The sequence below is a fragment of the Amblyomma mixtum genome, chromosome 1, assembly GCF_055824585.1.
Source record: "Amblyomma mixtum isolate Tamu chromosome 1, ASM5582458v1, whole genome shotgun sequence".
Lineage (NCBI taxonomy): Eukaryota > Metazoa > Arthropoda > Arachnida > Ixodida > Ixodidae > Amblyomma > Amblyomma mixtum.
Genome location: NC_143012.1, coordinates 135,680,534 through 135,705,718, shown reverse-complemented (window position 1 = coordinate 135,705,718; position 25,185 = coordinate 135,680,534). Strand labels below are relative to the sequence as shown.

At 45.9% G+C, this 25,185-nt stretch overlaps 1 protein-coding gene across 3 annotated transcripts in view; it reads right to left on the bottom strand.

Moving 5' to 3' along the window:
• LOC149367674 (uncharacterized) overlaps window positions 1-25,185 on the bottom strand; it is a 247,321-nt gene that overhangs the window by 144,241 nt on the left and 77,895 nt on the right. For all 3 annotated transcript variants that reach the window (XR_016285090.1, XM_089556781.1, XM_089556773.1), the window contains exons 7-11: window positions 24,063-24,115; window positions 14,357-14,409; window positions 12,714-12,829; window positions 9,799-9,946; window positions 3,726-3,781 (exon numbers count right to left, since the gene is read on the bottom strand). Coding sequence is in view for 2 of the 3 variants with exons in the window: in XM_089556781.1 (XP_089412907.1) it covers window positions 3,726-3,781; window positions 9,799-9,946; window positions 12,714-12,829; window positions 14,357-14,409; window positions 24,063-24,115 (426 nt within the window). In the remaining variant the exon portion in view is untranslated. The remainder of the gene's footprint in view (window positions 1-3,725; window positions 3,782-9,798; window positions 9,947-12,713; window positions 12,830-14,356; window positions 14,410-24,062; window positions 24,116-25,185) is intronic.

Sequence of the window (25,185 nt, the reverse complement as noted above, 5' to 3'; positions counted from 1 at the left end):
TACTTGTCGGCTACTATAATGTTGATATGACCAGCAGTGGTCTGAAGAAAACGGGTTTTCAAAATGCGCTGCTACCTAATGGCTGTGTAAATTGCGTATTCTCTGAGACGCGGTCAACACCGTCAACGCCGAGAATTCTAATAACCAATTACGAGTATGTTTTTGCAGGCTAGTTGGTGCCTAAGCATTGTGGGTTTTTTGCGCAAGAAACCCACAACCAATTACAATCCGAAGCTTGCCATCACTAGCGTTTTTAATTATTCTGTTAATTATGCTGTTTCCAAAAATTTGGCAGAATTTTACAGCAAAAGAACCTGAACTCGAGCAAACCTCTAGCACAAAGCGCTTAATATCGACCAACCTGTTGCCCCAACACTCCATCCGGATATAGAAGCAAAATTGTTCAGGCCCAGCTGTCTACGCTTGTGGAGATGTCAGTTTCCTCTCTTAGAACGGATGATTTTTTTTTTCTTCCCCCCACTCCTGCAATAGCCCCATCGGGGCTGCAGTATATGTAAATAAAAAAATAAATAAATAAATAAAACCTTTTACCTGTGGCTTCACCACATTGCTCATCGGCAGTCCCCGCTAACTTTACACGAATACATCCCAGCGGCGTCGTTGGTTTCGTTGTTCTCCATGCGACTACTACGGCGCCAGTAAGGACGATGCCGTATAGATTGCCTCAGTCGCTATTTTTTTTTTAATATTGGTGTAATCAGAACCGTTTTTGAAATAAAAAGCCAGAACCTCTAACACGATAGAAAATTGAAAACATAACAAGCAAAGCGTGTTATAATGCAACTACCTAGCCATTTCTCACAGAAACTTAAATGGGACGAACACATTAAGCAGTCAGTATCTAAGGCAAGTAAAACGTTGTTTTTTATTCGCAGAAGTTTTCAACAAACGTCCAAAGATGTCTAAAAACCACTTCATTTTTTGCACGCTAGGTCTATACTCGATTACGCAAGCCTTGTTTGGGACCCATACCAGGACTATTTGATACATTCAATAGAAAAACTCCAAAGTCAGTGTGTAGGACCAACTGTGAAAATTGGGCGCGTTGGTACATGTCTAGAACAAATAAATAGCAGCGCAAGGAGACGAGGACTAGGCGAGACAACAAGGACGGCGCTGAACTTCCAGCTTGTATTTCCAACGAATCGTGCGAACATATATGCACTCTGAATAATCCGGCGTCATCGTCAGTGCATTCGCAAATATGTCAGCTCTTTATCAGAGAGAGTGATAGAAACGGAGCTAACACATGCTTCTCCCCAATTATAAATCAACTCCGATTCAATGATTTCGCGCGTTACACGTTGATTAATCTTTTTTCTAATGACGGTGCTAGTAAGATCTGGGGAACATTCTTCACACGTAAGGCAGAGGCGGCCAGAAGTCCTTCAAAATATTTTCCTTTAAGGGCATTATCTACGTTTTTGGCATGCTCCCACAACCTGTCATTCAGGCATCTCCCAGTTTGGCTGACATAAGTATTGCCACAGTTTAACGGAATTTCATATACTACGCCTTCTGCGCATTCTACAAAGGGCCGCCGATGCTTCTTTCCACACTTCTTTTGCTTCGCTGTCTCGGGATCAGTCATCTTGCACAGCTTTGATAGCTTGTGAGGAGCAGAGAAGACGACTTGCACGTCGTACCACTGCGCTACATTTTTCAGGTTGTGTGACAGCTTGTGAATGTAAGGTATCACAGCTACCTTTTGCCTACGCTGCGCGTGGGCGTCACACTTACTCACGTCAGTGCGCTTAGCAAAAGTTGCCCGCATCTCGCCGCAGAAGCGTTGAACCATCAAGTCGATAGGCTGAGCAGTGCCGGTTATCTGCAGCACCTTCTCATTTCGGTTGCTGGAGGCCTACTCAAAAAGTTGAGCACTGACGTGAGTAAGTGTGACGCCCACGCGCAGCGTAGACAAAAGGTAGCTGTGATACCTTACATTCACAACTGTCACACAACCTGAAAAAGGTAGCGCAGCGGTACGACGTGAAAGTCGTCTTCTCTGCTCCTCACAAGCTGTCAAAGCTGTGCAAGATGACTGATCCCGAGACAGCGAAGCAAAAGAAGTGTGGAAAGAAGCATCGGCGGCCCTTTGTTGAATGCGCAGAAATTCCGTTAAACTGTGGCAAAACTTTTCTCGGCCAAACTGGGAGATGCATGAATGACAGGTTGAGGGAACATGCCAAAAACGTAGGTAATGCCCTTAAAGGAAAATATTTTGAAGGACTTCTGGCCGCCCACTGCCTTACGTGTGCAGAATGTTCCCCAGATCTTACTAGCACCGTCATTAGAAAAAAGAATAATCAACGTGTAACGCGCGAAATCATTGAATCGGAGTTGATTTATAATCGGGGAGAAGCATGTGTTAGCTCCGCTTCTATCACTCTCTCTGATAAAGAGCTGAAATATTTGCGAATGCACTGACAATGACGCCGCATTGTTCAGAGTGCATATATGTTCGCACGATTCGTTGGAAATAAAAGTTGGAAGTTCAGCGCCGTCCTTGTTGTCTCGTCTAGTCCTCGTCTCCTTGCGCTGCTATTTATTTTTTCAGGGTGTATGCTTGGTCTCCGATAATTATAACCCATTTCAGGGTATCACCTAGGTAAAGGCCGCGCTGGATTAGGAAACGTTACGCGCCAGAAGAAAATAATTCACGCTCAAATTCTTTCGCAGTATCTTCTATTAACAAAAGCGCATTGATAAGCGATTTGACATTTTCAGAAGCGCTAAAACAACAAGGACGCAGAGGGAGCAGACAGGGAGGGAGGGAACTAGCCCGATCCGCTGCCCCCCTTTTGATAAGCGCAACCACCAGTCGGAGTCAACCAAAGTCCCGACTTAGCATGAACACTCCGAAAAGGCACGCAAACATTACGGCAAAACGAACACTTTTGCAAAATTATTCGCAACCAAAAATAGTGAAAGAGTGGAACTTGCTGCCAGAAGCATGCGTTTCAGTCTTCTGTAAGCATGATTTTTATCCTCGGTTGTATTTGTGAGCGTAACATTGTTTTCATTTCTTTACTTTCTGTTACTCTTGTAATTCGTTCTCATTTTTGAGCCAGGCGGGTACTGAAAAGCCGTGAAAACTTCCATCAAAGCCCGTTCGCATTCTCTCTCGACGAAGCCAACCTCTTTGCGGCGGTCGCATTTAGATAGGGGCGAAATTCTAGAGGCCCGTGTCCTGTGCGATGTCAGTGCACATTAAAGAACCGCAGGTGGTCGAAATTTCCGGAGCCCTTCACTATGGCGTCCCTCATAGCCTGAGTCGCTTTGGGACGTTAAACCCGCATAAGCCAAAAACCATAAATATACCTCAGTCACCTTGCTCATGGAAACGAAAGTCGTACTTTGCATATCACTCGAGTAAACTGCAGCGTTATAGATGCATTTTAATCCAAACCAGGACATGGTCTGGAATATAAAAACTTCACCATGCAGCAGGAGGAACGCTCACTTTTAAAGACGATTTGTCGCTAATAATTTAATACTACAGTGTCCTGTCAGCAGGCTTTTATTAGAAATGTAGTTGAAAAATTTTTTAAACCCACTTAACGCGTACAAAATCACTGCTAGTAGTTCACGAAGCACCATATTTATTTAGCTTCTTTATTTTTCAAGAAACATTATTTTCGCACACAAAAAAAACTAAACATTCAAACCACAAACAAACAAAAAATAAAATTTTCAGCACTTACCGTGAACAATCTTGTGCTTAAAATGATCCGCGATGCGATACGTTGTTGGCCCGTGCCTGTTTCAAACAGAGGAGGCAGGGATATAGCTCGACACAGCCAAAACACGTTGAAACAGTTTTGTGGCATTCCACGCCCTTCAATGAAAAATTATTCCTGACATATCAATAGACATCAGTAATGATGCCACACCGCAAAAATACTGTGATAAATTACGTGGTGTGATCTTTCACTACCGCTTGAAATTTAATCATATTGTTGCCTGTGTAGCTCATCAAGTTGGTTTTGAAATAAGACCGCTCGTGAGAAAAGGCCGTTTATCAATTTAGATGAATTGCTCTCCATATATCACTCATTCATACACTCCCATACTAATTTACAGCAGTTAATTACATAGCATGTACAGAAATCATCTCTTCAAGACTAATTTATATGCAGAAGCAAGCGTTTAGAGTGATCACTTTCTCTTCTCTTGGCCACCCATCTTCGGTTACGTTTTGGTCACCCGCCTATTGAAAAACATCAAAAATAAAAAAAGGCTGCACGAATTTCAGGTCCTGGTTTACCTTTTCAAAGTGCCCAATAAATGTATTTCTATTAATTGTCTCCCTCAAAAATTTATTTACTACTAACAATAAGACTCCTTCTGCTTTGTCGAACAATTTCTTATTACCGGAAGCACGGAATATTTGTGCGAGCCAATCGCTTCCTTCTTTGCCAATCCCACTGGGAATAATTTGCATCCTCCACTGAAATCACCATTGGCCTTTTTCGCTAAAGAAGTGTTAAAGCAGCACATATTTGAACAGTTAGATATTTAATATAGTTTTGTCCTTTGGCATTCTTTATCAAGACCTGTTACTACATATTTATCTCTCTTGTTGCTTCTTTTCTTCGTCATTTCACTGTTTTTCTTTGAACTACGAAATCTGCACGCACTAGTTTATTGTAAATTTTTCAGATATATCAGGCCCTACTAGCAGTTTAGACTTTTGGATCTCCTGCTGCAGTATGTATGTATGTACGTATGTACGTATGTACGTATGTACGTATGTTGGTTTATTGGGGTTCAGTCCCAGAGCGACTGAGGCTGAGAGACGCCGTAGTGAAGGGCTCCGGAAATTTCGACCACCTGGGGTTCTTTAACGTGCACTCACATCGCACAGCACACGGGCCTCTAGAATTTCGCCTTCAAGAAATTCAGCCGCCGCTGCCGGGATCGAACCCGCGTCTTTCGGGTCAGCAGCCGAGCGCCGTAACCACTGAGCCACCGCGGCTATGTATGTATGTATGTATGTATGTATGTATGTATGTACGTATGTAAGTATGTATGTTGGTTTATTGGTTTATTTGGGGTTTAGTCCCAGAGCGACTGAGGCTGAGAGACGCCGTAGTGAAGGGCTCCGGAAATTTCGACCACCTGGGGTTCTTTAACGTGCACTCACATCGCACAGCACACGGGCCTCTAGAATTTCGCCTTCAAGAAATTCAGCCGCCGCTGCCGGGATCGAACCCGCGTCTTTCGGGTCAGCAGCCGAGCGCCGTAACCACTGAGCCACCGCGGCTATGTATGTATGTATGTATGTATGTATGTATGTATGTATGTATGTATGTATGTATGTACGTATGTAAGTATGTATGTTGGTTTATTGGTTTATTTGGGGTTTAGTCCCAGAGCGACTGAGGCTGAGAGACGCCGTAGTGAAGGGCTCCGGAAATTTCGACCACCTGGGGTTGTTCTTTAACGTGCACTCACATCGCACAGCACACGGGCCTCTAGAATTTCGCCTTCAAGAAATTCAGCCGCCGCTGCCGGGATCGAACCCGCGTCTTTCGGGTCAGCAGCCGAGCGCCGTAACCACTGAGCCACCGCGGCTATGTATGTATGTATGTATGTATGTATGTATGTATGTATGTATGTATGTATGTACGTATGTAAGTATGTATGTTGGTTTATTGGTTTATTTGGGGTTTAGTCCCAGAGCGACTGAGGCTGAGAGACGCCGTAGTGAAGGGCTCCGGAAATTTCGACCACCTGGGGTTGTTCTTTAACGTGCACTCACATCGCACAGCACACGGGCCTCTAGAATTTCGCCTTCAAGAAATTCAGCCGCCGCTGCCGGGATCGAACCCGCGTCTTTCAGGTCAGCAGCCGAGCGCCGTAACACTGAGCCACCGCGGCGGGGCTATGTATGTATGTATGTGTGTGTGTATGTGTGTGTGTGTATATGTGTGTGTGTGTGTGTGTGTGTGCGTGCGTGTGTGTGTGTGCGTGTGTGCGGGTGTGCTTGCGCGTGCGTGTGTGCGTGTGTGTGTGTGTGTGTGTATGTATGTATGTATTCATGTATGTGTGTGTATGTATGCATGTGTGTATGTATGTGCGTATGTATGTGTGTATGTATGTGTGTATGCGTGTGTATGCGTGTATGCGTGTATGTGTGTATGCATGCATGTGTGTATGCGTGTATGTGCATGTGTGTATGCGTGCATGTGTGTATGTGTCTATGCATGCATGCATGCATGTATGTATGCATGCATTAATGTATATGCATGCATGCATATGTATGCATGCATGCATGTATGTATGTATGTATGTATGTATGTATGTATGTATGTATGTATGTATGTATGTATGTATGTATGTATGTATGTATGTATGTATGTATGTATGTATGTATGTATGTATGTATGTATGTATGTATGTATGTGTATGTATGTACGTGTGCGGGCGTGCTTGCGTGTGTGTGCGTGTGTACGTGCGTGTGTTGTGTGTGGATGTGGGTGTGCGTGTGTGTGAAGGAAGCCAACGGCCACCGAAACCGACAGGCATAGGGGAATTCTACTTTTGTAGCGAAAGCTACATTGGCCACGAACTTGCGATTTCGCTATGACAGTGCTCCGGGGAAGCACAGAGACCGACCTTGAGCCGTTGCCTAGCAACCGCCGCAGGTTGCGGACGGCGCGCGCTCGCCGCGCCACCTGTCATGACGTCACATCGCGCGCCTCGGTGCGGAGCAGCCATCGCCGCTTGGTGTGACGTCGCACCGCTTGCATCGTCGTTGCGCTCGCTATCGCTACGTATATCCGGGCATAGCCGAACTAAGCTAGTGCCCATTTTTTTTTAATTTGTCGTGTTGATAAATGAGAGAATGATGTTTTGATTAATCTTTCGCTTAAAAACAATTGATTATAAAGAAGAAAAAAGCCATGCTGCCGGTGGGATCGTAACCCACGACCTACGAATTTCGCGTCCGGTGTTCGACCAATATGCAAGGTGTTTTACCTAAGATTTTACACAATTTTTTTTAATACGCTTTGTGACTTAGAAGAGCGCTTTTTCGGCATAGCAGGGTAACTGGTGCTGTACATCAGAGTACAGCTGAGATGTGCTAACTAGTCTACTGACTAGCGTGCTAACTAATATGAATAGTTAACTTCTTAACTATTGCTGTTAGCCTATTTAATTATTCAGAGGCGAGTAACCCACCGTACGTAATAGCCAGGTCACTTTTTAGAATTTCAGAAAAGCGGTTACCTTCGGCTCGGTAGTTCAACAAATTACGCCTTTTTCGACGAGTTAGGTGCCCTGAAAAGGTTGCTTTGCCTGAAAACTTGTCGTAAGCGCCTGTATTTTGACTCTGTGTAGCCAAAATTCGTTGAGCGCCGACAGCAACCACTGTTTTGGAAATTCTAAAACCTAATATGGATATTACTTACAGTGGGCTACATGCCTCTCAATAATTGAGTAGCCTAACGGTAACAGTTAGAAAGTTAACTATTCAATATTAGTTAACCAGCCTACTAGTTAGCGCATCTCAGCTGTTTTCTTATATACTACACCGCCGACAATGCTATGCCGAAAAAGCGCTCCTCTAACTCAAGCAAGTGTAATCATGTAATGTACTACAAACGCAAAGTAAAAAACACAAGTCCACAAGTGATAACACTTCGCCCGTGAGTCAAAGGCTTTTGTTAAGCGGCTATGACAGCTCCTCCAGATAAAAACAAGTTGCGCTGAATGTCATGGCCTTAGTAAAATAATATAACGGCGCCATCAACCTCCCAAATTGCTGTCTCAGTGCTCCAGAAGTACAAGCGCAGCAAGTTTTCTGGATCTATCCTGGATTGCAGCTTGTGCTCAGCGACCTAACACACGCTACCGAAAGTGCGCAAACGACCAGAAGATAAGTCTTATCTCCCTACTTATGTTTCTGAGGTCTTTGTCTAACCTGAGTAGCCCATGCCGCACTCATACGGAGCTGCACTAACAGGCTCCAATTTTAGTTGTTCAGGTAGATCCTGCAGAAGAGTTCAAGAAAATGGTAATTTCTTTTAGTTTTCTTTTTTTAACCCAACCAGAGAAAATGCTGTGCTAATTCGAATGATGAAATGCACGAGGAGTGATAGCGACGAGTGATGAAATGAAAATATGAGGAATTGTGAATTAGAAATGCTATAGCGCCAACAAAGACACGGACAAAAAGAGAGGAAACACACACACAAGCGCTATGCGCTTGTGTGTGTGTTTCCTCTCTTTTTGTCCGTGTCTTTGTTTGCGCTATAACATTTCTAATTCAAGATGAACTACCAACTCGCCCAACAGGAAGTTTTAATGAGGAATTGTGAATTCCCTTCTCAACACCGGAGATTTAGCTTCGCATCATCCAGCTTGTCTTCGCACTACTGCAGGCGGATAGCAGCTGCCAAGGCACTGAACATTGCGCGTCTAGGCACTCTGGGAGGACAGAGAGCGCAAAACTATAGAGATAAGATGAAAAACACTACCGGTATCGCCTTTCCCGTAATGGGTCGTGTTGGACCTACAGCACTGGTGAAGATTACCTCCTATATCAGAGCTATTTGGATGGAGTAGATGACCGATTCAGGTTGGCAGTAAAATGTACGGCTCCGTCACAATAGATGCCGATGTAAGAAAAGAAAAGATCCAGGCAAAACCCAAGCACGGTGCTTTCTGAGTGTCTACTCCCTACAAGGAAGTGTAGCTGGGCTGAGTGAGTCGAAGTGTTCGAAATGAACGAGAGAAGGAGCAAAAAATGTCACACGCTCATCACCTTAAGGGACGCTGGCTCACGGGAACTGTGGGAGGAAGCCAGACGACGTGGCTGCTCTTAGAGGCGACGCAAAGCGAGGGCAACGAGGGTTCGTCCGCTCCCCGAAAAGCGTCAAACTTCCGGCTGGCTCTAGCAGGCGCGCAACGAAGAGCTGCTGAGAATTCCATTCTCTCGCGCACTGCAGCAGCCGCCGAGAGAGTGGAGCATGCGCGAGAGCAGCCTTCAAAAGTGAACCAGGAGCTCACTCAGCAGAAGGCCAGGCACAGCGTTACAGTCGTCTCAGCGGATAAATCAGCGATCAGTTATTTTTAACTACAAGTATTCGAACAGCACTTAAGCCCATTTTCCGCGCTTAGTTTGAACTGCGCAGGCTAGTTGGCGCATGATCTCTAAAATATGTTGTGCACTACGGTGTGCGCTCGTCCGTGCTCGTTTTCTCTCTTGCGTCTTTTTCGTGCTGCGGCGATCGAATTTCGATGAAGGTGAAATTCTAGAGGCCCGTGTACTGTGCGATGTCAGTGCACGGTGAAGAACCCCAGGTGGTCGAAGTTTCCGGAGCCCTCCACTACTACGGCGTCCCTCATAGGCTGAGTGGCTTTAGGACGTTAACCCCCTCCCCCCTCCCATAAATCTTTTTTGCGCATTTGAAAAAAAAAAAATAAAGCCCTGAAATGAGCCAGCAGTTCGAGAAATCTTATAGAGGTGATTTACTCTCGGAAATCGCCGCTATAACATTTTTCATACCGTTCCTGAAAGCCCGGCTAACTGTGAGAAATCATGTGCATGGCCAACGTGGACTACCCTTCTATTCTGACATGCGCCGACTGCATCGACGCAGTCGCTTAACCTTGAGAAAGTGTCATTAATGCCGCAGGTGCAACCCGCAGGGCTCTACCGCATCGAAAGCGACTTACAGCGCCCTAACTTTGAAACTTGCTGCGCCCGTCACTGACCTGCGCCGAGCCCCTTCAGGCTAGCGCGGAGGACTCTGCCCTATCTCTTACCGCTTCACAGAGAGGGAGAGGCCGGATCCTTTGCTCTCTCCGCACCACAGGTCAGCGTCCGTCATGTGAACTTCGCAGGAATTGTCTTCGCTTTTGAAAACCAGAGATGGCGTCCGATACAATGCGTCCACTGGCATCGAAATCGGACCTACAAACAAAGAGCGACGCAGAAAAAAAAAACATAAAACGAGTGCACTCAGTACGTACTATTTCTTCATTTATTGGGATATGTTATTGTGACTGCACTTTACGTCGCGTCAAGAAGCACTGTTTGCTTGAGCTATATTGTGCAGCCCAGTCCTGAATGAGCCTGGAAATCAGGTTCAAAGCATTGTAAAATAAATAAATAAATAAATAAATAAATTTATTCCTACGTATTGCAGCCCAGTGGTGTGCTATGATAGGAGTGTGTTTATATAGCGCGTGTTTCCGTGTCAAGACGCTGGAGAAAGTCAGGTTGGGGATAAGTTTCAAAAGCTTACGAGGGTTTTTGATGAACAGTTTGTTTTCATTATTTATTTACTTATTGTTTGGGCGCAAATAACGTGTATGGAAAATGAAATTTTTGAAAAACAGCCTCGCCTTTCACTCTTAGGCTGAAATGGCGCTGCTATACATTACCGCCGTCTCGATGTTGCCGGCAGCTATTCTCTAATCCTCGTCGCCTTATGCCGCGAGGTTCCAACGCTCAGTGCGAACAAGAGAACTCTGAAATAAGGTCAGTCATTCTGAAACTTTTCTTTTTTGTATCGCACCGCTTAGTGTCCAGTCCCCATAAAACACGTGTTCTGCAATTGCGACTTCTTTATGATATTGTGCAGCTAGTAGTTGGCATTTTTAGGGAGCTGAAGACAGGTGCTCGCTAAGGCAAATGACTAAAATTCGAACAGTGCAGTAATATTAAATGTCGGGAGTCAACAGAAGTTTCAAAGTCTAAAATCTGCAATCAGCACTGAATAGGCAATTATCCAGGGCGAAGTAACATGCCATCACCCACGGCACGTTGACGAAAGCAAAAGGAAACGACGCCTCAACTTCTAAAATGAAATGAAAAGTCCCATTGCAATTTACGCTTCGCAAGAACAGCAATCCATGGCGTGCAATTGTACGAGGAGCGTGGGTAAGGCTGCTTCCAATCATGTTCAAACATACACAGACCGTATAAGGCCTGTTCCTTTCGAGCGCCCAGTGACAGGCCGGCGAAAGAGGGCTGGCGGCATATACACGGTGTCCCAACTAACTTGGACCAAGCTTTATAAAAAAACTAAGCGTTCTTCACAACTGAAACCGCGTGGATGTTGTTAGGGTTTATCTAAAGTTACAGTACCATTTTTTTCACTCGCCCTATTTGAATAATTAGTCGGCCGCCGCGGTGGCTCAGCGGTTATGGTGCTCGGGTGCTGTCCCGAAAGACGCGGGTTCGATCCCGGCCGCGGCGGCTAGAATTTCTTTGGAGGAGAAATTCTAGAGGCCCGTGTACTGTGCGATGTCAGTGCACGTTAAAGAACCCCAGGTGGTCGAAATTTCCGGAGCCCTCCACTACGGCGTCTCTCATAGCCTTAGTCGCTTTGGGACGTTAAACCCCTTAAACCTAAACCTAAACCTAATAATTAGTCGAGATAAATAAATTAACTTTTTAAATATTGCTTGAAGCGTTCAGGCGTCAATAGAAAAGTTGTGGAGCTCCACAAATATGGTCCAACCCAGGCACTTCCAACGAGATTAACTTAGCGTGGCCCTTTTTATTCGGGAAAAACGAAAGCCCGCGGAGTTTGAAAAATACCACGTGACAGCGCGCTCCATGCGCCCGGATGCGCCGCGATTACAGCGCTCTCATCCGTGCTTTGTAGAAAGCATCACCCGCTTCACGCCTTTCGTGCTGCCCAAGACAGGGCTTCGCGTTGTGCTTGGTTCCAAGATAAGCGCCAGAGGAATCGGGCGGCAATTGAAAGAAAGCGCGGCTCCTGTTTTCAGCGTAATTGACACGACGTTATCAGGCTTGTTATATGTGCCTTTGCTTGTTGGGATCTTGCTCCCAAATTCGAACTCAGGAGATTGTCATCGTTCCTCCGAATGCATTCTGCTAAGGTGACAGCGCGATTATCGCCGAAGGAACAGGACCCGTGCTTTCTTTCAACTGCCGCCCGAACCCACTGGCGCTTATCTTGGAACCAAGAACAGCGCGAAGCCCTGTCTTTGGCAGCACGAAAAGCGCAAAGCATGCTTTTTATAAAGCACGGATGAGAGCGCTGTAATCGCGGCGCAACCGGGCGCACGGAGCGCGTTGTCACGTGGTATATTTCAAACTCTGCGGGCTTCCGTTTTCCTCGAATAAAAACGGCCACGCTAAGTCTATCTCGTTGAAAGTGCCTGGGTTGGACAATATTTGTGGAGCTCCACAACTTTCGTATTGACGCCTGAACGTTTCAGACAATATCTAAAAAGTTAATTTACCTATCTTGAGTAATTATTCAAATAGGGCGAGTGAAAAAAATGGTGCTGTAACTTTAAACACTAACAACATCCATGCGGTTTCAGTTGTGAAGAACGCTTAGTTTTTTTTATAAATCTTGGTCCAAGTTAGCTGGGACACCCTGTATAGTGGAGCGTTGCAGTATGGACCATGGCGTTGCTCGTTACCGCTAGGGCAACACATATCAATCATGAAGAAGCAGTGCCTACATTCAAAAGAAAACATTCGACAGAGGCCTGTCTGGTTGCGAAAAGGAACTTAAGTTGCAAAAGAACGCCAATCAAAAAATGAGAAAAAAAAGTTTCAGATCCTACTCTGAACCTGAAGAAGGAACGGTTCTGAAAGGAAGTGTTTCTTTTTTATTTTTTGGTTGACACTCGTTGCTAACTTAAATCTCAATTAAATACAGTGCTTACATGTTTTAGATGTCTCCGGCACTTACCGCTTCCGACGTGCAGCAGAGCGCGGCCGGTCTGAGCGGCGTCTTGGGTCCTCACGAGGCTGCAGTCGACAGGCCGCATCACCGACGTCGGCGCATACACGGACCCCAGGTACACGCTGCGAAGAGTGCCAGCGACCAGCAGCCGTGGCTCGCACTCGTAGTAGTGATGTAAAATTATCGATAGCACTATCGATACTACCGATAGTGCGTCGCTATCGAACTATCGATGGTAAAAAAGACTATCGAGAGTTAATACTTTCGATAGTTGTATTGATAGTACTATCGATAGTACTTTCTATAGTTCTGCTGATAGTGCTATCGGCAGCCGTGTCGATACTACTTGTTATATATAGTGTTATAGATTCTATAAAATCAACCCCGCGTACCTCCTGCATCCTAAACTTGGTTTCCCGAGTGTGTGGCATGGAGGTGATGGCATGGGTAACTAACAGGACTCGCCCCTTTTCGTGGCCTACGCATCACCGAGCTCTGCAGACGTTCCCTACGTAAAGTTACTGGGTAAATTGTTAGCGTGTGAATGTCCTAGTTGCGAAGCATGTGCACGAAAAGTATTTCTGCAGCGGTTACGCCAGCAAGACGACGTCTGCAGTGCACGATAGTTTCATGTAAGCCAGCACAACTTATGCTGTTCGTTCTTTCGTCGGATGCAGTTCCAAGTATTTTCCGAACTGTCCCAGTGCACGCAAAAGAACCATAGCTGGACGAAATTCACCCGAAGACCTGCACTACGGCATCCCTCATAGCTTAAGTCTCTATGGGACGTTAAGCCTCATGAGACCGTGAATCCAATCAGGTATCGCAGATGTTTTGGTTATATCGCTGGCCAACGAATGCATAATATCAATATTGTTACTATCAATAGTCTTACCATCGACAGTTTCACTAACGATATTCTTGCTATCGATAGCAGTACTATCGCTAGTAATACTATCGATAGCGACACTATCGATAGTCCATCGACAGTAGCACTATCGATAGTTTTTTTACACTACCGAGAGTTTCAAAAAAACTATCGATACTATCAATAGTGAATTTTTCGATAGTATTGCGTCACTAACTCGCAGTCGTTTTGAAGTATTTACTTCACATTGAACACCTGAACACTTTCATTCATGCATTCTGCTGCTTCCTTATTTTTGCATGACAAGCGGACTCCTTTTCGCGCGTTTTTTATTTGCAAATACTCGTGGTCTGGTTTCGACATTGAGTTCTTTTTTATTTATAGTGATGCATTTCCCAATGTTACTTTCGCGGCTACAGGCTACCGGTGGTACCCTGGGGATAGTAGCGTCACAGTGCAACGCTATCCGTCGTCACGATGCGGTGATATTCCGAAAGCGCATGACCACTGTCACAGCCCTAAACTTCCCAGCATACCCCATAACTCTGATACCTATGTCCCCTTCCTTTTTCGCAAGCTAGACGTAGACGGCCAAAACTCGAGCCCCACTTTCGCTATACCCAACCTCTCTGAAGTCCACAACGGGCGAAATGCTACAGGGCCTAGCAATGGCTTCTATCAGTGAACTGTACACCTTCGGCAGTGGAAGTACACTAGAAAGAGTTTCGGAACTTCCGCTTTCACAAAACTCCGCTTTAACCGGACAGCCGAATGAGCTTACCCATTTCGTCCACCGTAGCGGTTCGTGTGAACCAAATGGAACATGTTGCCATCCTGAAAAAAAAAAAAAACGACAATGCACCATTTGTCTTAGCAACCAATGGCCCCAACTGAAACGCCAACTGTAAGGCATTTGATGAGCTTTGGCCAAAGTCTTTTTGAAAATAACTGCGCAAAAACAAGACAGGACACGAGAGGTTGCCGAGGCGAGGGAAATGTTTAGGCATAACCCTGGCTGCGTGAGTGCTCCGCGGGAGGTTCACTGGAGAAAGAAGTGAAATTCTTGGACGGGCATCTGATACGACAAAGTCGTATTAGGGTTTCGACACGCGTGTCATTGATAGTTTCTATTTATCATGTCCGAATAATCATCCTGATTGTGGAAGCATATCTATCGCAATGAAACCTAATTGAATTTTGCTCCTGTGTGTGTCCTTTCTTCTGTGGGAGAAATTATTTCCAAAAGTAAGAAGACCCAAGTCGCCCAAAATGCAACGCCTTTGGCTCCAGCTCAGAAAACGACCCTAAATACCCTGCTTTCTAGAGAGCTATCACTGTTGAGTCATGTTTAGTGAGGCACTTCAGAGGTGCTGGTAAGTAGCAACTTCCTCGCATGGTGTAATAATACCAGTCCTAGATGCATCCTAATTGCTTTGGAAAGCAAAGCTTCTGAGAACGAGGCTTTGGTGTTCTCTTTTTGTCCGCACTTTTGGTCGCATTCGTTGTCCTTGGAATAAAATAGATTATTTCTACAGGCGAATGAGTGTAGTGACTACAGCGCTGAGGTTTAACACATTTTCGCCGCACTAAAGCGACTCTTGTGAAGATACAGTAAGGGCTAATTGAAGGTAGTCCCTGTGGCATGTTGCCACGTTACCCTTCTTTCGCGTTGCCATGTTCTAAAGGCAAGGAAGCTACTTACATTATAACGAAGCTTTTATACCTTAGAAATACCAAGGCCGGTGTTCGCAAAGAAGTCGCTGTAAAGTCTCGATCTTGTTGGTTTTTTCTCATGCGTCCGGACCAGAGTGCGCTATTAACCTCTTTCTATTTGCGATTACGGAGTCAGCTATGCAATTAACGTAATCACAATATCACGAGTTTGAAATGTAGAAGCGAGAAACAATATTCTCAATTTAACTGGACATTTCTAAGCGGCACGTTCGTATTTCGAGAGTGAAGAGAGGCTAACAAAGCCACAAAAAAATTCAGGGGGCACTTTGACTGTCTAAAGTGCGTAGAGGCGAAAGCGTTTTCCGCACCACTTTCAGTGCTTCTGTGGCACTGGTGGCGTCACATGTAATTGAGTACTAATCACTAAGTGATGACAAATCACTAATTAATGGTTAATTACTGATTAATGCCTCAATACTAATTAACTGCTAATTAAGCTTAAGCTTAAGCTTCGCCTTTAGGATGGAACGCGACAGCGTGTTGTAGCGCTGCCAGGGAGTCCACAGAACGCCACCACCCGTTCGGCGCGATGCCTTGCCGTTTCAACGCAACGGTTTTTGAGGAAAGGAAATGGCGCAGTAAATCTCTGTCATCTCGGTGGACACCTGAACCGCACCGTAGAGGAACGGAGGAAGTGGGAGTGAAAGAAGAAAGACGAAGATGGCCCGTAATGAAGAAAATGAAAATTGTATTTGAGGAAAGAAAATTACGCAGTAACTGTCTCACATATCTCGGTGGACACCCGTCATAATTCAGGGGGGGGGGGGGGGGGTGCACTTTTTTGACCTAAAGTGTGGTCACTGATGTGTGGTTAAGATGTTAAGCTTCGCCTCTAAGAGTGGAACGCGAGAGCGTCTTGCAACGCTGCCAGGGAGTCCATAGAACGCCATCGCCCATTCGGTTCTACGCCTCGCTCGTCGGTAAATTGGTTTTTGAGGAAAGGAAATGTATTTCTCTCTCATATCTCGGTGGACACCTAAACCTCGCCGGAAGGGAAGGGAGGAGGATGGCAGTGAGCGAAGACACCGTATTCACTAGACGTGCCTTTGTTCATTCCAAACCATCGAGCTGGCATGGCGGAGTGGATAGCATGCTCGTCTCGCACTCCGAAGACCGGGGTTCGATTCCCTAGCTCGACCAATTTCTTACTAGGTTTTATTTATTTATATGGCCTGACTAGAGAAGTTAATTAGGCTAATTGGGTAATTAAGCAATTAACTAAGCTATGTCCCACTTACTTGGAGCATCACTGTATGGTCCCTTCAATTGGTTGCATGGTTACTAGCCAAAGTACAATTGGCCCCGTTTGAAATTGGCGCACTGTGACCTCACGACCGTTTCGACCAACTGAAAAGCGTGACATTCTCTGTCGACAACTGCTGCTTACAACGATGAGACATTAAAGGCTTTCGCCTTAAAAGACCAGCTATGATATTGCAGCGAGATAATACGACGCAGTTGTCCGCTTTGTCCTTTTATTCCCTTGTGCAGTGTGTTCACACGTGTACCGTTCAGCTGTAGCGCACGTTACAAGACAGTGGTTCAGACGTTTGTTGAGCCACCGGCGAACACTAAAGGAACAGCTACGTTTTATAAAGGTAATAACCTGACCAATGACATCACATCCCAGCATGCTTTCACAGCAACGAAACAACATTCACCATTTTGGGCACAAGACACAAAGCATTCCCTGATTGTCGGCGAAATACAATGAAATCACAGCGCAGTACACGAAGCTGCGTGCGCACATCCCCTTTTAAGATCCCGTCCATAGTAGACCGGTTCTTGATCACTGCTCGAACAGGATGAAAAAGATCACCTCGGGGCCCCTCTCTCTATTGGGCACCGCTCTCGTCACGCACAGTGCTCCCGTTTGCATCGTTTCTCCTTCGTTGCTGACGGGCACACATGCGACGACGAGCAGCGAACTTTGTTTGCTTTGAGCGTCACTAAAGAGCTGGGCTCAGGCCCACTTCCGCTTTAAAGCAGCGAACGCCCTTTATCCGAAAGTGCCCGTGGACTTACTTCCTTGGAGAAGATCGTGTAAGATGGAAAATTCTTTATTTTCATTTTTCTCAGCAGCGGTCGTCGCGCTGATGCAGACAACACCGCTGTATTTTCGGCTCCAGATTAATCCCTTCCCTATTAGAAAAAACCCGCACGACTTTAAACATGTTTTAGGAGGGTGCTGAAATGGTCCGTTAGAAAGGCACACAGGCTTAAACGGCGTATGAATGACCATTTTTGGCCTCGTATGGGTTTGAACTCCACCAGTATAGGCGCCTTGAAAAGGTTTAGACCAGTCCCGTTTGAACATCTTAGGCTCAAATTTGATCAAACAGGACCCGTAAGGGATACTTGCACAGATTTATACTGAACCCATTTGAACCTCTAAGACTCATACGGGATTAAAGAACACCCGTTAGAGCTGCTTGTAGAGGTTAGCTGTACAGATTCATACTCAACCCATTTGAACCACTCAGACTAGTACGGGATCAACTAATACACATAAGAGCTGCTTACTCAGTATCAGATCGAAATTGTCTGGATTAACAAGATGGGTTTCTCGCTCATAAGGGTAAAATAACTGCAGGGTAAGGGTCCAGGATATGTTATATTTGTCTTCGATAAACAGTTGGAAATGCAGAGGTTGTCCTTAGCTTGCATGTTCTTTTTTATTATTTCCTTCGAGCTGAAATTATGTCTGAAGTTCTGACCATATTCGCATGATTACGGGCGATGCTAGCCCCTTACACAGAAGGCCCTATCGTGTCTCCCTCCCTGAGCGCTATGTCATCCAGACAGAGGTGGACAAGATGCTGTAGAACGATATTATCGAGCCTTCTAGCAGCCCTTGGGCGTCCCCTGTAGTGTTGGTCAAAAAGAAAGATGGCAGTTGGCACTTCTGTGTCGACTATCGCCATTTTAATCAGGTAACAAAAAAAGACGTCTATCATCTTCCGAGAATTGATGATGCCCTCCACTGTATACACGATGCCAGCTATTTTCATCTATTCATCTCCGTTCGGGCTACTGGCAAATTGCTTTTGACGAACGGGATCGTGAGAAGACTGCCTTTGTCACTCACCACCGATGACCTGTACCAATTAAAAGTTATGCCTTTCGGCCTCTGCAAATGTCCTGCCACTATTTAGAGCATGATGGACTCGCTCCTGCGTGGCTTCAAATGAACGAAGTACTTGTACTACCTAGATGACGTTGTCATTTTCCCCCACGTTCGAAAGAACCGTCTTTCTACCTCCTTGCCGTCTTCCATTGGCTCGTCTCCATTTGAACTCCAAAAAGTGCAGCTTCGGTCAGCGCCAACTTAGTGCCCTCAGCCACTTGGTTGATGCTTCTGGTGTAAAGCCCGACCCTGACAAAGTTCTTGCCGTTACTGAGTTCCCCACCCCCGGTCTTCAAGCGATGTGCGAAGTTTCCTCGGGCTTTGCTCGTATTTCCGGTGGTTTATCCCGAACTTCGCCTACACCATCCGTACCCTTACCACCCTCTTGAAGAAGGATGTGCCTTTCTCCTGGGGCCTTGACCAAGCTCGCTCCTTCACAGCATTTGCTGCGGCCCTCAATGCTGCACCTGTGTTGGCCCATTTCAACCCCTCTGCCACTACGGAACTTCGCACAGACGCCAGTGCATGGCCATGGTATTGGCGCCATCCTTCAGCAGGGCCAACACGAGCACTTTTGTGCGATATGCCTATGCCTATGCAAGCCGCCTGCTATCTCCCTCCGAACGTAGCTATTCCATTACGGAGCGGGAGTGCCTTACACTTGTTCTGAGTGCCTTACACTGCCTCATGACCATTCTACCAGCAGTTACGCTTGTGACGCCATTCACCGTGCAGACGCCACCCGCCAAATCGCTCAGAATCATCTCGACGCTTCTGCGCTCGCTCAAAAACGTCGTTACGATCTTCATCACCGTGACGCCCACTACCCTCCCGGCTTTCTCGTACTCCTCTGGCGAGCCGTGTGTGCCTGTGTGAGAAGCTGCTGCCTCGTTACGTGGGTCCTTACCGCGTCTTATGGCAAATGAACAATGTGACCTACAAAATCACGTTCCTGCACCCCCACATTCCTCCCGCGGCCCCCTCCACACAGCTCGTACACGTCGCCCGTCTTAAGCGCTACCATACGAACTCACCACCTCCTTCTGCGGGGCGGAGGGGGGTAGTGTTACGGTGCACACTCGTGAGAAGAGGGTGTCGTTTTGATGCTGGGCAGTTGACGACGACAAGGACGCTGCAGCTAGTGCTTGGGGTGACCTGGTTTTGCTGCGCCTTCCTAATGCGGCCTGTCGCGTCTGCTGCTGAGCCAACGCCCGTAATAATACTACCTTATAGCTGCATGTGTAGTTCTCGCGACAAAATATTCGTCTCAAAAGGTTCCATCTAGGACCGCATTTTGGGGTGTGCTGCCCCCAATTATTTTTCAGCCGCTGGCAGCCTCACTCTGTCACGTCAAGGCCGATAGTCACTGATAATGGTGAGTCGCCGGATCCGGTATCAAAACCAGCGCTCGTCGGTGACACGGAGACAGGCGCCATCATCACTATCACCGAAGCTACTCCCACTCCATAACAAAGGCCTCTCTCATACCCCTTCAAATAACCTCTACCTGTGCCAGGTTTGTGCACTGTATTCGCCCCACTAAACATCTTAATCCCATCCACCCACCTTACAGTCTGCTGGCCCGGCTGCGCTTGCCTTCACTTGAAATCCACGCCTAAGGTTTGTTTGGTTTATGGGGGTTTAACGACCCAGAGCGACTCAGGCCATGAGGGACGCCCGCTCCTGAGGGACCATCCGTAATCTTTCCTTCGAACTGCGTGGCCAAGCCTGTTCGTTATTTTTTATTTCGACTAGGATATCATCAACTCGCCTTTGTTCCTTGACCCATTGGGCTGTCTCCCGGACTCTTAACGTTGCAGTTTCAATTTCCTATCCATAGCTGGCTGCGCTGTATTCAATTTGCCTTTTCCTAGCATCGATGTTGCTGCCCCATATTGGGCAGTACTTACAAGATAGAAGCTACGTATTACATTTTTTTTCTTCCGACGGATGCTCGCAAGCTGCCATTGAACTGTTTACAGTAGCTGCCATAAGCAATCCTTCACATTCTTGTTTATCCAGGTATTTCACTTTCGGAGTTGAGACCTGCGGTCGCTACTTTCCCCACATGTGTTCCCAAGCAACTTCCAATACACTGCTGCCTCTCATTCACCATTGACCGGTTCCCAGAGTGTTGAATCCTTTGCACCTTATTAATGCATGGGCCCATCTTTCTGCCTTGAGTGATTGGGTCCTCAATCACGCGCAGTAATTCTTGCTCGGGCTACTTAGCAGAGCACTGCCATGAGGAAATTGGAGAGTTCCGTAGTGTCCTTCATGAGGTTTTATACCGTGGGCTTCCCAACAAAACTTCTGATCGCCTCCTGTGAACATTCAGTGATATACAAAGGAGAAAAAACCCCCCTAGGCGCAAATGACTTTCACGACACAAAAAGAGACGAGGAGACAACGGACAGGCGCCTGTCCGTTGTCTCCTCGTCTCATTTTGTGTCGTGAAAGTCATTTGTGCCTAGGTGGGTTTTTTCCCAAGTTTCAAGATGAATAACCAACTAGCCCGCCAACATGACTTACTGGACAAAGGAGAGAGTTTGTGGCCTTTTCTTAGACGCTTCGCGATTTTTACTCTCAGCTCACTGTGCCAGCGCATTTTTCTGTGCCTCTACCACACCCTTTTTGTGCCGTGCAGACGCATGACTGCGGATGTTTCGAAGGAAACCATTTTTTTTTTTGCAATCTGCAAAAGCGATAAATAGAATGAATTATCCTGGCAACTCCTCTTTATCTTACCTCATGGTGTAAGTATGATATACTCCGTTTACCCCTTCCGTTAAGCCAGTCTATTTTCTTGGGTGACCGAAAAGTCAAAGGACGCCAGTCGTTTGTGGGACAAACAGCATTAACATTTCCTTAGAAGAATTTATCGAACTATTGTTGCGGCTGGATCAAAAATAATAACCTGGCCGTGATAATATCCCCGCAGCATTATTAAAAATGTATGCATAAATTCTAGCGAGATTTCTCCTCATAAACTCTCAGAAATCTGTAGATTCAGGCGTTGTGCCTCATGACAGGCGTGTTGCGTTCGTTTTATCTGTATTCAAAAAAAGAAAAACCGCTAATAATTAACGCTAATATCATTTACTTCTCTTGCAAATTAATTGAGCATATTATACAGAACTATCTAGACAGTTTTTTAGATATGAATGGAATAATTAGCAAGAGGCACAATATAGCTTCCGGCAACATTTTTCTACTATTACGCAACTAATTGTCACTGTACACGAACTACCTAAAACTCTCGACAGAGACGTTCAGGTTGATATTACCTTAATGAACTCCTCCAAAGCATTCGATAGGGTTCTTCCAATTAGCTAATAACTAAAATGAAGCAATAGGCATCCCTTCTCAAACCACACTTTGGGTTATGACATATTTCAGAGATATTTGCCCTGCAGTGGGCGCAGTCAAGCTGATGATGATGTTGTGGATGTAGAAGGGGACTGCTGTCGCTCTCTAGACGTTTGTTTACTCAGATGTTCCACAGGGTTCGGTATGGGAGCTGTTTTCCTCAATATTTACGTCAACGATCTGTTAAGTGTTTTGGAACCGAGAACGCCGGCCAGGTTATTCGCCGATGACTGTCTTATTTTAAAGGTATTGTTGCGAACCACGACGGACGCGCCTGATCTTGCCCTGGCTGATGAAGATGAAAACGACGAAGCGCGGCCGTACGGTGCAAGGTTGTGTACACTGACTGGCTGTGTCGCCCGCCTTTCAGATTTGTCTGACTAACGTTCCCTAGTTTAACTTGTGTACCTTGCACCTTTCAAATATATTCTGTATCCGACCAGCTTGTCTACATTATGATGAAACTTCTCTTAATTATGACAAAACCGTTTGTTTGTGTGCTGCCAACAAGATCAACAAATCAAATTTACGTATGGTTGTAGGGACAACTTAATTGGTCAAGCAGATAAATATAAGTATCAGGGGGTGACCTTAACATTGGATCTAAATGGTAAACTCATATCTCCTACATCTCCTCCTCTGCAAGGAACAAGCTAAGTTTCTTAAAGCACAGACTAAGCAATTCATCCAGTGCACTTCAGCATCAAGCGTACAAATCCTTAGTTCCATCCACTTTTGAATACGCTAGCCTATATGGGGACCCACACTCCAACGAACATAGAAAAATTATAAAAATGCCTAATGGTTAGGAGTTCGATTAATATATAACCGGTACAAGCGAAGAGACTCTCCGTCCGCCTTGTCACTTCAGGCAGGCTTTGAACCGTTGGCTGAAAGAAAGGCTGGCTGACTTGCGCTTTTTTCGCTCTCTGTATTTTGATAAAGTAGGCATTCAGCCACGTGGTTACTTCCAACAGCCCGCAGCCAGGCCATCCCGACATAAACACGGTTGTAGCATCAAGCCAACCTTTGCGCGTACAAATTCGCGCAAATTTTCATTGTTCCCAAAGCAATACCCGATCTGAACTCCTTGCTGACGATTTACCTCTCCTTTCTCCAATGTCATAAGAACTCATATATCTGGCACCATGCATAAAAGGGTCACTTAATTGCGGAGTCATACTGTTTTTCTATCTTTATTCGGCAGTGTTTGCGACATGTAATTCCACACCATGTATAATTTGTTTTGTAACTGTGTTTTTCTATGTTAATGAATAGTTTCTGGCGTAAACTTATTTGTAGCCGCCTTATTGTTGCTGTTTTGCATGGGTGTCCGGAAGGGGGGGAAAGGAAGGACCCCCCCCTCCCCCTCTCTCCTGGAATTGCGGATATTATTTATGCACTAGCAGAAAACAACTACACAGCTTGATTAGCACGCTTAGGTGATATTAACTTTTCGGATCTTGCTTATTGAGCTCAATACTTTGTTCATTAATAAATTTTAATGTTTGTTCTCCAAGCCTAGCACTAATTTGCTGCTTCTAATTTTTGTTTCATGTGCGCACTTTAGATCACAAATAGTTCCTTTTCGGTGCTAACCTACCGCCTCCCCCATCCCAAGCCATCGGGTGCACCCCCCGCCCCCCTCCCCTGGAAAAAGTTCTTCGGACGCCCTTGACTGTTTCCAAGGCCCATTACAGTATGTAATGTACCCTCTCCTGCTTGGACCGATTTGATCTGCAGCGTTTTGTAAATAAAATAAAAATAGATAACCTTCTGGAAGTGATTACCGTCCAAAATGGCTTGTAGGCAACGGACAGTAAGCTACCCAATTCGCTCTTGTCTGCCATCCCCTGCCATATGTACCGATATGACGCTAGCGAAGCAGGAATAGGAGCAAATAATCATCACCGACTGCTAGAGCTCACGGGCGTAGTGGAGGCCCAGGCGGAGGGTGCCTCAGAAAAGAAGCGCACAGCGGTGTTTTTGGAACTTGCTTCCACTCCGAAGTGCGAACGCGCTTTGAAATCGAGCCCCCGACCTTGGTGAGAGAACGGCGAGGGAGCTTGTTTGGTAGTTGGAAAGAATAACAGAAAAATTCAGGAGGCACTTGGGCTCTCTTCCTTGGGTTCGGTTCCCAGCCTCCACGCAGTTTCTAAGTAGTGACGCCGAAACGCGGACAAATCTGCCGACACGGCTGCGAACGACAGTATGAGGCATTAAAGCTTCTCGCCTTGAAAAATATACGTGCACTTACCTCGAAGAACCCGAAGTGATGATCCTCAACGTAAGGTTCGTCAATGATGTGACCTGCGAAAGATTGCTGCTCTCAGAGTCAATTTAAGAAACACGTTTAAACGCGAGCAATGTGCTGCAGCCAGCATACTGGAAAGGCACTGGTCATGCATGTTGTTAATTTTATTTTCTTTTGTTTACTAAATCAGGCCTCAAGAGAGGCATTGAGTAAGGGGGCTCAAATACAAAAGTGTGTTTAAAGTAGGTCTGAAACAAAGACATAACTGTAAGCACAACAAAACAGACAAAAACTCGAATTTCAAGACACCGCAATTCACGAGAAGAGATATCAACTACAATAGAAGTATATGTCATGGAACAAAATGAGCAAAATGCGCAAGTACAAATACACAAAAGAAAACATGAAGCACACGTGGGGACCGCTGCGCATAAACAGAACCAACGAGGCAATAGTCTCAAGTGGCTGAAAGCAGTTATACGAACACGAGTATATAAATGACGCGCTAAGCGTTATCAACGAAGTGTTCGAGTAGATGTTCGCGACAGTTGCCGTGATTGCGCGGCACGGCGATGGAGTCCGGAAGATTGTTCAACAGGCGGGTGGCACGCGGTAGTGATGAAAAGTTAAAAGCATATGTACTGTCATAAATGCGGGCGCGGATGCAGTTATTTTGTAAACAGCGTGATAAGTAGGGGGGGGGGGGGGGCGTAGCAGTTGTGCTGGCGGTGAATGAGTGGCCAAGGCGCATTTGTGAAAGAGGGATAAATGAGCAATGTCTCGATGAATTTTCAACGCGTGGAGTGGAAGTTGGAGCTTCAGTTGGGCCACCCTAGACTGGCAACTATAATTCGCGAAATAAAACGGCAAGCCCTGTTCTGGGGAGCTTCCAACCTGGTAAGTATTTTTAATGAGGTGACCAGATGGATGAAGCGTACTCTAGCTGCGTTCTGACAAAGTTATACAGGCCGGCTTACGCACGCGAGCGGTATTGCTTTGCACGTTGACGCTAAGCAACCGTAAAAACCTGGAAGCATTACCGAAAGTGATGGTCATATGTTCAACCCAGAAAGATGTGGTGTCAGGTGGACGCCTAAGAACTAAAACTGTGTAGTGTAAGATACAT